We start from the raw sequence: 13,404 nt of genomic DNA on the forward strand, positions 1-13,404 counted from the left end.
GGGCCCAGAGAACCTCACCTGCTATTTCCCAGAGTTCCCTGCACAGCAGAAGGCACTGCTTCCCACGATGTGCCTAGATGCACTCAGACTGCACACACCTGTCTGCATCCAAGCCACTGCTTTACAACTGCCTTCCCCTGAATTATTTCCTTTGGACCTCATAACCCAGCCATCCTGGCGGGTGGGCAGATACTTGTACCCTGACTCACAGGGGAGGGAACAGGACACCAAGCTTACTTGTTACAGCCACGTGTCGGTTTGCTTTGCCTTCATCTATCACATCCATGACTTCCTCGGGGCTTGACACAAAGCGCTCGGTGCACCCCTGCAAAAGAGTTGGTTCAGGTTCACCATTAAAGGACGAGAAAACACCAGTATTTTAAGACAGCTAAACATTTTCCCATTTTTCTCCTAGAGGTGCAGATTAAGAGAAAGGCTCCAGTGTTGATCCCACCATTTTTTCTCCTGCTTCTGGCTTGAATTCTACATGAAAAAGAAGTCTGAGCAAACCTTGGGAAACCCAGAAGTAAACCATAAAAGAAATGCCAGATTTTCCTAGATTTTTAAATACCTGTTCTTACTCAACAGCATGAGTTTCTGTTTCTGAGAAACAGAATAAAGAAAACCAGTGACAGAAAAAGAAATGGATGAAATTTTGCTTTGCCTTCCATTCTAGTCCCCAACTTTAATTAGACACATTCTAGACATAATGCTCTGCTGGGCTTCCCCTAACTACAAAGTATAAGCAATTATCCTCCATATAAAAGCCTCTTCACATGTGAATAATAAATATTTGTTCACTTCTCCAATTCTTACCTTATGTGATTAGACATCTGTGGTATATTTACAGAGATACAACTGGAGAAATTAAATGTCTATTTTTTTTACCAGATGAATATTAAATGTAAGGAACATGATGAAATACCTCCATACACTTTATAGGTAACGTTGTGAGCATATTACATAATAATTATGATGACAGTGACCGGAGACAAGTCAATTGCATCATCAAGTTTTCCTCATACCTTTACATACGGGACTCTGTTTTTGTCTTCATGAACAGCCAAGTTCGTCTTGGATACTACAGAGATAATAATGATGGCATGCAGAGGAGAGAAGAAAAGTTAAAGACTCAGTATTGGAGGATAAAGAGAAATTGTTACCGAAGACAGGCAAATCTCATGTCTTTGCCATACGCAAGTTTAAGCCTTGGCTGAGAACAAGCAGATAGTGTAAAGACAATAAAAGATCTCTGTATTTTCATTAGTTCCTTAAGCAGAAGTGTTGTGAATCCTTTCAGCCTCCCTGGACCTTAGTTACAGAGCAAATAGAGGACAAGCATTCAGGTTACTCACCATCCAGTAAGTCCCTGATTTTGTCCAAGTAGATCTCAAAATAGGAAACCTAGTTAAAAACAAATGGAGTTTGAAACAGAAATGCCACACTGTATTTAAAAACTATCACTATTAAAACTCATAGAAGGTCTTTGTCATGTACGGCTAAGAAGAGCAAGAAGAGGGGCCACAAAGTGAAGAGTTGGCCGACTCTCCGGGCTCTCTAGCCTCCTGACGCGTCAGCCTGCTCTGCGGGCCGCTGCCCAGTGCGGCCACTCTCCGTGCTTGACGGCCTCTGTGGTCTTGACTCAGGTGCTCCTTACATTGTGTGCTGGGCATCCACTCACAGAACGACTCTCCTTTTCACCCTATGTGAGCACCAAGCAAACTTCTAGGTAGGACAACAGTTGCAACAGAAACGTCCTTCACGAGCAATTGTCAAAAATCAGTAGGCCTCTCCTCATGTGTGACACTGACACCCTCACCAGACTGGGATGAAACACTCACATGAAGAAGTAGGGACTGGAATAAGGGCACTTTGCTTGGAACTACAAGAGCTCAAAGGGAACAGGGAGAGAGAGCTGCTGATGGTGGCCAGCTTTGGGGAGTCCAGGAAAGGTCCGAACAAAATGTGATTTAAGAAAGACAGACTAGCCTGCGAGAGGGAAAGGAAGCCTTCCCATCAATTATTCTCAAACACCAGCCCAGAACCACCTGCATCAGCATGATCCATAGCCTTTGTTTAAATTGCAGAATCATGAACCCTATTGTAGTCCTCCTGAATCAGAATCTCCAGGAACAGGTCCTACGAATCTGCTTCTAATCCCTGGTTAGTTCTTATGTCAGCTGACATCTGAGAACAGCTTTAACTAGATATGCGATCTTGGGGGTTTAATTCACACGTAACCGAGACGAGAGGCCTCAGTTTTCCCATCTGTCAAATGAAGCCATTTGGACTCGATGATGTCAAAAATTCTGTCTAGGATTCTGCACTTTTTGTCTACACCTGCCTTCTGCATCTCAGATCAACTTTTCTTTCTCTCATGTTTATGGGTTTTCTTGAAACCTAAACAAAAGAATGGATAAACAAGTTGTTAAGGAAGAAAAAACGTGCCAAAATAGTTGTAAAGTTGGAGTGTAACTCTACAGGTAAGACGTCACCCCTGCATCCTAGCTCTGAACCAGTTCTACCTCTGGTTGTGGGAAGTGAAGCTTCCCCAACTCAAGGCTAGTCCTCACCAACTCAGTCCCACTTATTACCTTGTCTGTGTCTCAGCCTGGAGCCTAGTGACTTCCCAGTTTCTCTGAGAGCTGGGGCTTCAAACTCTGGAACCTGTACCTGGCCATCCTCTCCATATTGCCTGTCTCCCTAACAACCTGAGCCTGCCTGATCATCTGTCAAACTCCCCAGTCACCAAGCCTCGCACATCACAGACACACCTAGTTGACCTTGGAAAGAATCACTGCTCCTGAAACTTCTTCCTGTGGCTGGAATCCTAGGGTCTGTTTGGCCTCTAATCTTATACATCTCTCATTCAGCCTCCCTGTGGCCAACTCAACCCTGGTTCCAACCCATTCTATTGCATTTCAAGACTGCCTGGCTTTCATTAAGACTTCTGCATCTTTGAGGGGCACCTGGGTGGCTCAGTCGGTTAAGTGTCTGACTTTGGCTCATGGTCTCGTGGTCTGTGAGTTCAAGCTCCACATCGGGCTTTCTGCTGACAGCTCAGAGCCTGGAGCCTGCTTCAAATTCCGTGTCACCCTCTCTCTGCCCCTCCCTTGCTTGCACTCTGTCTCTGTCTCTCTTTCTCAAAAATAAATAAACATTAAAGAAGATTTTAAAAAAAAGACTTCTGTATCTTTGAGATGTACACATGTATCCTTATTTCCATAGATTACAGAGAAATTACACTAAAAAGCAGTCATAAATTACATGTCAACAAATATGGCAATTAAAATCCTGTTCACATTTAATATCTTCTTTTACCACAGAAGATACTGGTGCTTGAGTAGGGGGAGGGGGAGTGATTTTGTTATTTTTGTCATTGCAAATGCTTTCTGAGACCAGGTGGAAGAAAAATAAATATGCAATTGTTTTGCATTAAGAAACTGCATGTTCAGAAATAATGTTTAAAACCTCTATGGGGCTCACTTTAAGGAACAGATTTTCAATAGTGTTTTAATCAAGCCTCTTTTTCTTGATTAAGCCTGTCACTGCTCAGTTCAAATATGGAACAATCGCTAGCCTTCCCACTTATAATTATGATGTATGAAATAAGTGAGCATAACTACAAATGCAGAACAGAAAGCCAGACTGTAAAATTCAGCCCTGGAGACTTGGGTGTTGTTTCTTCTCTCCTGCTTCATGCTGGGGCTGTTTTTATCTTAATAAGATTCACACTATTTTGAGGGCAGTAATTGGTTTAACATCTTACTCTGGGATTATCCCATAAGAACCCTACAGTAGTTTAAGGTATTTAAATGCAAACAGCCTTAAAGATGTACTAAGCTCCTAAATCTTGATCCCATCAAAGCAACAGGCTTCTGTATCCTTAGATATAAAGAACCCTGGCAAAGAGGAGAAACCAGCATTAGCCAATAAAGGGAGCAAAAAGATTTATAAAGTAAAAAGACTTGCCAGATCTAATTTATAATGGGGCAAACAGTTGTTGCCTTGTTTTTATATAATTTAGGAAAGGCACATAGCAGAAATAAGTAAGGTGGAAGTTTAACATAATGGAAAGGTGTTGCACTTGGGATTGGTGAGATCAAGAGTCTAATAACCTGATCTGTAACTGCTGCCAATAACCTGATATGTAACTATGGCCAGCCAGTGCTGTCTTTAAACTTCAGTTTCTTCATCTCTAAAATGATGGGCCTAGGGGTGCCTGGGTGGCTCCGTTGGTTAAGCGTCCGACTTCAGCTCAGGTCATGATCTCGCAGTCCGTGAGTTCAAGCCCTGCGTCGGGCTCTGTGCTGACAGCTCAGAGCCCGGAGCCTGTTTCAGATTCTGTGTTTCCCTCTCTCTCTGACCTTCCCCCGTTCATGCTCTGTCTCTCTCTGTCTCAAAAATAAATAAACGTTAAAAAAATTTTTTTAAATGATGGGCCTAGTGCACTAACCCAGCCTTAAAGAATGGTCAGCCTCTTGGCTCATGTCCTCAGCACCAAGTCTTCTTAGAACTGCCTGTGTCTCTTCCTCACCCCCTGTCCACACCGTCCCCAGTCGCCATGGCAGGAACTCAGCCAGCCATGTGTATCCTGGACAACACTAATCAGAGCTGGGGGCAAGCCCTGCTGTAGGCTAGGCCAAGGAGCCCACTCCCTGGGGAATTAGGAATCGGGAATAAGGGATGTGGAACAGGAGTTACCATGGTCCTTCTCCCCTTACCCATGCACCCCCTGAACAAAGATAAAGCAAGCAGACAGAAATGCAGGGACTGTAACAGGGATAGTGTTTCTTTCGGGGGTGATGAAAATGTTCTGGAATTAGTGATCATAATTGTGTAATTTTTGAAATATAGTAAAAACCATTAAATTGTACACTTAAAAATGAATTTTATGGTGCATGAAATGTATCTCAAGCTTTTTAATTAAAAAAAAAAAATTAAAGGAAAAGCAGGGTCTGGATTCTTACTTTTCTACAACCCCCAAGCCACATGCCTTCACATTTTGTACCTTATAACAGTTTTCTCTAGTTGCTTAAACAAGTGGCTTTCAATCTCTTGCGAACAAAGGAGCTCCAACGAATATACCCCTAATACTCAATGTTATGAATTAACAGCTATAGTTAAGAGATTAAAAATCTCTTTCAATTCAAATTTAAGTCAGAGCAGAGGTTCTGGTTTAAAACAAACAAACAAACAAACAAACAAACAAAAAACAGGAAGGATAATACCTTCCCTAATACTTGTCAAAGTGTGCTTCCCAAAACACTATTCTATCATACCCCAAAAGGAGAAAAATATGTCCACAGTCAAATACACAGGAAAATGTAATATACTACATGTCCCCTTTGTAGAATTATGCTGCATAATAGCATGTTTAACTTGTGATGAATCTAACATTTTTCAACAAAACATTTTTTCCAGCTTATTTGGCCACATAAACCTTTTCCCTGGTAACCCACCTATTAATATGAGGGACCTGGAACATACTTTGGGAAATGCTGTCCTCACCCAATCATAGACACATTCTGGTCACATCTCTAGAAATCTACAGGGTAAGTATAGAATTCAAACAACTATCAAGATGATTCCATCCTAAAGAAGGCTTTTACTTTATCTCAATTATTTCCTCAGTATTAACCTGAACCATTAAGTAACTATGGCTTTGCCTATGATGGCACATCATCTAAAATACATAAAAATCATCTTTTATGTACACAGAAAAAGAAGAAAGCTAAGAAACATGATTTGGGGCTCAGTTTCTTCTCCTTGGACTTAATCAAGGGCACTTACCTTGATATGAAACTCCAGGTTTTCATCCATGGAATAGATGTGGTCAAAGATGTCGTGCGCAATCCTTGGGATGATCCCCATGAGTTGAGGGTCATGTAGCTTCCCCTAGTGAGTGAAAAAACACAAGCACAGGGAGCTAAAGAGTGCTGGGAAACCTGTCTGAGAGAAGGGACCATATGTGGATGCACGAACAGAACACCGTGGAAGAGGGAACACCCATACACGTATGTCTGCTCCTTTGGAGGGTCCACCTGACAGGCAAACAGACCGTTAAGTTCATGGAAATAGATCAGCATGCTGCTCTTTTTACCAGCAGTGGGGGGCTTGTTCTATCAAGCCCCAAAAATATTCACTCCTGCTGCCGCTCATGGCAGCAAATGGGTGTATGTGGGTAAGGGTGTGGGTAGAAGGGACGAGGGCAGGAGGGCGGGAGGAAGACTGAGATTATAGGGTGACTATCACATCCCAAAGGTGGTTTTTGTTTTGAAATTTTTACAAACTGATCAGAAGGTACAAGTCCAAGTTAATCTGCGTTAATAAAACCACCTTGAGAGCTGATAGTTTCTTTTATGTCATCATTGCTCAAAAATTTCTCACCTTATTCTAGAAAAACCTTCAGTATCGCTTCACAAACCAATCAAGAAAAGCCATTTCATCGGTTTCTTAAAAATCCATAATTCCCAGCCTGAATTGTTCAAGTAATTTTTGGTTCTTTCCTTTCCTTTTCTTTTCTTCTCTTTTTTTTTTTGGGCTGTTTCTAATACTTAAATCCATTTGTAATATATTCTCTTATTCTTTTACCCCCATTTTTTCTCTGAGAGAGGTCTAGCCCTCTCTTCCCATGGAGCCAGCACCCCTAGGAACCCTCCTCCAACCCTAAGGCGGGGTGTGGGGGTGGGGGTGGGGGGGTTGAGGGATATTTTATCTAAGGGGTAATGGGTTAGATGAGTTCTTCTGTGATTTGAACTATTTTACTAAATCCATGTTTAAGATCCAGATTTGCTGCCTCTGAAAACTTTCAAAAAAGATATGCCGTAGTATTTGAAAGCAATTCCTAAAGAAGACCTCTAGAAGTATTTACAGCGGCAGCCCTAGCAAGGGCTCCCAGAGAGCCTTCCTTACTCCCACGCTCCAAGTTCTATTCTGTTCCATGTTAAGCCACCTATCAGTGCACAAACACATAGTCTGCAGGTCTAAAGTAATCGTTGGCAACAGTATTCCCAGAGTTTTTCAGACCTTCAGAAAGTTATAAAACTCTGGGAAAAAAAAAAAACTGGAACTATAAGAAAATCACAAAACCCGTCTTACTCTTCAGTCTCCCAGGGACACCAACAGCCTTCAGCAACACGATGACTCATATCCTTGTTCCAAATCTCCCTGCCACCTGGAAGACCTGCTTTGTTTTCCTCAATCAGATCTTCTTTATCCTTCGGGGATTCACCACATAGCTCCTCTTTGACAGGTTGACTTTCAAGCCAATATTTGAGTTACCAAAAGCAAGAAGTCACATGGACCCTGGCACTAACTCCAGGCCACAAAGCGCTCTACATTGTGAATCCTCCTTTGCACACCTGATCCCTAACCTTCCACTCTCTTGAAAGCAAGAGAAAAGCTGACTTTAGATATATCTGTCCTCTGGCAAAGCTCTCTTACCCGGGAAAATGGGTTCTCTCCTGGAATGCCTTCATCTGCTAAGAATCCTATATCATTTGATATCTTTATATTGCTTTTTGTTTGACTGTACAGTCCCTAAAGGCAAGGTGGCCAGCGCATATGTATTTCTTCCCACTTCTTATGATACTTAGTACGGTGTCTACTGCATAGAATTATTGTAGAATACAAATTAAACAGTATACATAAAGTGCTTAGGGGCAATAAATGTTAGCATTATATTATTCAGCTCATATTAGGTTCTCATTAAACAGTCGTTGGGGTTTATTTGACCTGAAGAGTCTGAAAATATATTTCTATCCCGGACCATTAACATATATCTTAGGAAAATAGCCCTGAATGACTGAGACACAGAGTTTCTCAAATGTTGGTAATCTTACTTCTCACAGGCCATCATAAACATCAAACACTGGGCCCTGTATGCTCAGGACTATGAAAATTGCTGGCAGAAATGACCCGGACAGTGAAAGGGGTGCCTGGGTGTCTCAGTAGGTTAAGTGTCTGACTCTTGATTTTGGCTCAGTTTATGATCTCATGGTTCACGGGTTCAAGCCCCATGTGGGGCTCAGCTCTGACAGTGTGAAGCCTGCTTGGGATTCTCTCTCCCTTGCTCTCTGCCCCTTCCCCACTCACACTCCCTAGATAAATAAACAAAAACAAACAAACAAATAATTAAGAAATGACACAAGACAGTGAAAACACAGATCTCTCTCCAGTCAAATGTCAGGATGCCATTGGGTCAATCCACCTCAGAGAGTCTGAGGAGTGTCCCCCCACGCTCCCGCAGAACCCTTCAATAATCCATCATAATCCTTTAGCTTCTCCTCAGTGGTTCACAGACAAAGAAGAACGAGTGATAATTCACAAATCATTTATAAATGACTCCAGTCTGTTTCTCTAGATACTTTCCCTTTCAAAAGTTTATCTTCCAATTGATTTCTGGCTCACACAAATATTGACATCCCTTTGTTTGCCTTTGTCAGGGTAAGAACCAAGGCAGAACCAGGGATGAGTCTGCGACACTCTCTGTTGCTTCCCTGAAGCCCACACCCAAAAATCACATGAGAGGGAAGGACATGTTAATTTGGAGAAGGCATGATAATACCTCCATTCCCATGGTCACAGAAGTGACACTCAAATCTAGCAAAGGTTTAGGGGCTGGGATGCTTGATCTAGCTCATAGGCCCAGGAGTGGTGACAGCTGAGGCTTTATGTTCAGTACACTGAGCCTGCCAAGACAGTGTGTGTGTGTGTGTGTGTGTGTGTGTGTGTGAGAGAGAGAGAGAGAGAGAGAGAGAGAGAGAGAGAGATGTAGTGTGTGGGTGTGAGTGGTGTTGAGAGGGTGTTGATGTGTGTGGTGTATGTATATGAGACGGAGGGGTGCTCAATAAAGGTCTTCACTCTTTCTTCAAATAAAATACACAAACACACACACAATAGTCACCTCAGGTGATAAAAGGTGGTAAAAAGCAGGGAGCTATAGAAATTCAGAGAACAGAGAGTCCTTTCCAGCTGTGGTGATATGAGATGGCTTCCCTGAGGGACAGCAAATCTTGAGAGATGGAGATCAGGATGGGCAAGAAGCAGGAAGATGAGATGAGAGGAATGCAACAGAGGCATAGGAACTGAGAAACAATACCCCATTAAGAGAGCCATGACAAGTTCAGTTGGCTGGAGGATCAGGGATGGACTTGAGTAGCAAAGGAATGTCCCACTTCACCATCTTTCTTCTCCCAGAAAACACAAAGAACATTTGTATACTTGTATCCTACATAATCCTCTTCCAAAACTTCTCCCACTTCTGAACGTGGCCTTCTCGGAACATGTGTGAAAGAAGAAACCAGACCCAGGCCACTGGCCGCAGAACAAGACTCCCTTTGTTCTAGCCCCAGTTGCCTTCTCAACCTCCCAAGCAGGATGGTTTCCTGAAACACTTAAGATGGGAAAGCAGGCGGCCCATCAGCTCACACGAGCACCAATGCACTCGGACAGGCTCATTAAAAATCACTCGGCTGGCTCAGCTCAGCAGTGGGGTGGCCTGCACCATTCCACGGGCTCCCGGTGCCCTTGTGGGCAGAAGGAAAAACAGCGTGTCTCCATCTGTCTAAATCGGTGCTGAAGAGGGACACAAAGCAAGGCACGGGGCCCAGAGAAGCCCTCCCGGGCAACACACACTGAACGAAGGTCCAGCCCTCCCTTCCCCTGGATAGCCAGCACCGCCAGCAGCCCTCCCTCACCCCAGCCCTAGAAGCACCGGCTGCACCTGCCCTGGGCCCAGTGCACCACGGTGCCCTACCAAGCCTGGCATCAGCACTGTCAAGTGTTTCCTATTTTTACTGAAAATCCGCCTTAAATGCTCCATCTTCAGAAGCTAATCTTTCCAATTTTATGTAGGCTTATCTGTTTGTTCTCCTCAATAGAAAGTAATGGAATCACCACTGGATGTCAGACCAAAAATGAGGGGATTAAAATGAAAAACAGCTTTAAAATGTGACAGCTCTGTCCATTCAGGGAGTTAACATCCCCTTCCAAAAGCCTTTGAAAGATCACAATGTATAATTCCGAATACATAAAATCCTTTCAGATGGTGCAAGCCCTGCAGGGCTTTTTTTTTTTTTTTTTAATTTAATTGCATTCCAGGATCCTGGATTTCTTGGTCTCCCACAGTCTCTATGACTTCGGCTCGGGGCTCCTCCTTTCCTCTGTTTTCCTTTAAAGTATCCCCTACCGTCTTTCCAATCTATAATCACCCTACAGAAAGAACTAAACTAAGTGTCTGTGGGGGCAGGGGGATGCTGGGAAAGGGCTCCCATCTGCCCCACCCCGTCCTCCCGTGGACACAAACATGTGATATTCAGAAGTCACAATAAAGAAAAGCAACCCCTTACAATCAACCTGTTAAAACCGACAACGATGAAAAGGCTACAGAACTTAGGCAGCTATGAGAGGAACCCGCACAGAAGCCAGTTCCCTTTAGGGGGCCATGGGTCCCTCTGGGCCCACAGCAGTGCTGCAGGCCTTGTAAGGTTCACACTGTGAGACAGAGGGCTCCAGATGCTCTCATTTAACACAACATCTCCGATTTTGGTTTTAAAGAGCTGGCATACCTCTTTGCCATCTCCTCACACCCACCGATGCCCCCCGCACACAACACAAACTAAGATTTTACTCTGGGGACAGGTCTCTCCTTTGATGGTTTACAATTTAAATTTCTGACATTTAGCAAATATCTTGTATTTCCCAAAGATGAATTAATTCGAAAGCCAAAAAGGTCATTCTTGTAAACATTCCCTATGATTGGGGGGCGGGGGGGGGGGAGTTCTAAATATTGCATTTTTGTTGTTGTTTTATATACCACTTGGTAATTTTCCAAGAACCTGGAGACTGATGGATACCATCATGAGATGTGCTCTCTCTCTCTCTCTCTCTCATATGCCTTATGAAGGAGCTATTGTCACAGCTACTGGGAAGGCTGGCACTTAGGAAATCTGTAACTGCAACTTTTCTGGTGCCTAGAAGGTCAAGGGTCTGGGGCTCAGCAAGAGAGGCAGGCGAGGGGCTGGCCATGCCCGCGTCTCACTGCAGGAGAACATGAGGTGCAAGAAGACAGGGGGCCAAGGCTCAGGTGTCAGGCGACAGTCCTACTCTGCGCAGAAGCAGTGGCAAATAAACCTGATGCCTCCTTTAATCTCTCCAATCTCTGAACCACTGTCCACTGCAAAATGGGTGAACGTAAGTCAACACCACAGAAACGAGATCCCCCAGAGTCCGATGCACACTTGAAATCGGTGTGAGCAGAACATCAGAGCCTCAAGGCTTTTTGCCTCGGGCCTTTGAAATCTCCTCTTCAATAGGAATGATTCATAAGCTAAACCGATTCTGCAGCGGCTGGCCAGCCAGCCGGCTCACTCAGAGACATTCCCAGGAGGGTACCGAACATGAAAATCCTAAGCTTGAAGGATCAAGGATTCATCTTACCCTGCTGCTTGTAAGCTGAATTCCCCAAACTTCCTCTGCACAGTTGCTTGTAACAACCACTCTTTTACCTCTCCTCACCTGTCAGGGGAGCCTTTTAAAGAATTATCCGCCCTGAAGGGCTTACAGGAGTCCGTGGCAAAAAGCAGGAACAGAAGACACAAAGGGGGCCAATTTTGTCCGCAGACGTGCCTTGTCTGGAACACAGCCTGGAGCCGCAGACCTCCACCGCCAACAATTTGCACTGGGGTCACACCTTCGAGAGCTCACAGGGCCAGGTGTGTAAGTTAATGACAGAGGATGCTGCACGTACATTCATACTCTCTTGCAGTGTGCAGGGATGGGGCCAGTGTGGACTGGACAGGGCATGAGGGTATCAATTGAACAACTATTTTATGGAACCCCTCCCAGGTGACAGTCGCTGTTTCACACAGTGGAAATGTCAATAAACAGGCAAACAAGACAATGAAGAGCTCTGCTCTAGTGAAGTTTACACTTTATATTAGGTTGAAATTTCATCCAGTGTCATAGAATCTTCATAAGTAATCTCTACACCCCTACACCCCACGTGGGGCTCGAACCCACAACCCCAAGATCAAGAGTCCCACACTCCACTGACTGAGCCAGCCATGTGCCCCAGGATCTTCAGAATTTTCAGCCAGATTTAGAAACTTAGAATTATGTGAAATCATCCCATTTTAAACACTGCCTGCAATTTTAAAATATGTACAATAATAATAAATTTTTTAAAATGTAAAACACGCTGTATAGTCCAAATAAAAATATACCTGTGGGCTGAATTTGGTCCACAAGCCAACTTCTTTAAGTCTCTGACATACAGTTCTTCTGAGGAGACTCACCTCCCCAGAGTAGCCCGACTCCTTTAAACCCTTAGGGACTTTCGCAACAGACTTTCTCAGTGAGATTAGGGCCACAGGCCCTAGGATACTCACACCACTGTTCAGCTTGTTGCTGATTCTTTTCTAATAGAATTTACTACTTCCATTTTGAGAGAGCTACCAACAGAGGATTTTTTTAAAATTCTGAACTCCTGAGATTTTATTACTCACCATTATTTTAAAACTCCACGGAGACAAAATAAATCGGTCAAATGTGACCAGCCCCTTGGCCATCTGCCTTGCATAGCCAAGGGGCCACACGCACCTGAATTTGGCCAGCCACACAGAGGTTGCCATCACAGCATGCTGCAATCTTACCTCCATGGTGTGTGTTTTTCCTGATGAAGTCTGTCCATACGCAAAAATCGTCCCGTTATAACCTTCAAGGACATCTGCAAGCAAGAAAAGAAATTAAAATTAACTCATTACTTTGATCATATGCTAGTGTTGGTTCCATATTTTAAAATTACATTTTCCAAATGGCCCATCTCATTTTTCACACAAACGATGTCTTTCAGCTCCATTTGCATTTTAAGTAGAATTGTGAGATAAAAGCATAAATGAAGGCCTCCACTGCTCCACAAATAAAAAGAAATATACTCACATTCCTACACTACATATTAATGCAAAAGAAGGCAGACACCCTTTCTCCCAGTAACATCAACATTTAGACAGATTATCGAGCAGTACACTCTCTTTTAGTTGAGAGATACTTGAGTTTTCTTCTCTAAGTTGATCTCCTGAGATCAGTCAGAGGAAGAAAAACATTATCAGGGTCCTGAGTCTCTGGAATGAAGTGTAGAATAGAATTTCTTTGCTAAAGATCTGATTTGGGTCAGTTTAAACACTGGCCCAGGCAAGCTCCTTAGGAAGGTTTCTCAGGAAAGCTGCACAGAGCCCCTTCAGAACCAAGTGAGTCCAGAGCCTAGGAGGACAGGCCCCCCCACTCTGTAATCCTGGCCACATGGTGACAATCCAATCAGCCCAGAAACCACCGGGGCCCTGACTCAAAGTTCATGCCTCTGTTATTTCAGTGACTGCTAGCAGGCCGGCCCAGGCCCATCAG

At 43.8% G+C, this 13,404-nt stretch overlaps 1 protein-coding gene across 1 annotated transcript in view; it reads right to left on the reverse strand.

The window, feature by feature from the left end:
• The window catches only part of KIF5C (kinesin family member 5C), a 164,598-nt gene that overhangs the window by 91,173 nt on the left and 60,021 nt on the right, over nt 1–13,404 (reverse strand). Inside the window, exons 3-7 of the mRNA XM_060626442.3 lie at nt 12,657–12,730; nt 5,794–5,898; nt 1,356–1,404; nt 1,026–1,081; nt 238–325 (exon numbers count right to left, since the gene is read on the reverse strand). Of these exons, the coding sequence (XP_060482425.1) occupies nt 238–325; nt 1,026–1,081; nt 1,356–1,404; nt 5,794–5,898; nt 12,657–12,730 (372 nt within the window). The remainder of the gene's footprint in view (nt 1–237; nt 326–1,025; nt 1,082–1,355; nt 1,405–5,793; nt 5,899–12,656; nt 12,731–13,404) is intronic.

This window comes from Panthera onca, chromosome C1 (genome assembly GCF_046562875.1).
Source record: "Panthera onca isolate mPanOnc1 chromosome C1, mPanOnc1 haplotype 2, whole genome shotgun sequence".
NCBI classification, from domain to species: domain Eukaryota; kingdom Metazoa; phylum Chordata; class Mammalia; order Carnivora; family Felidae; genus Panthera; species Panthera onca.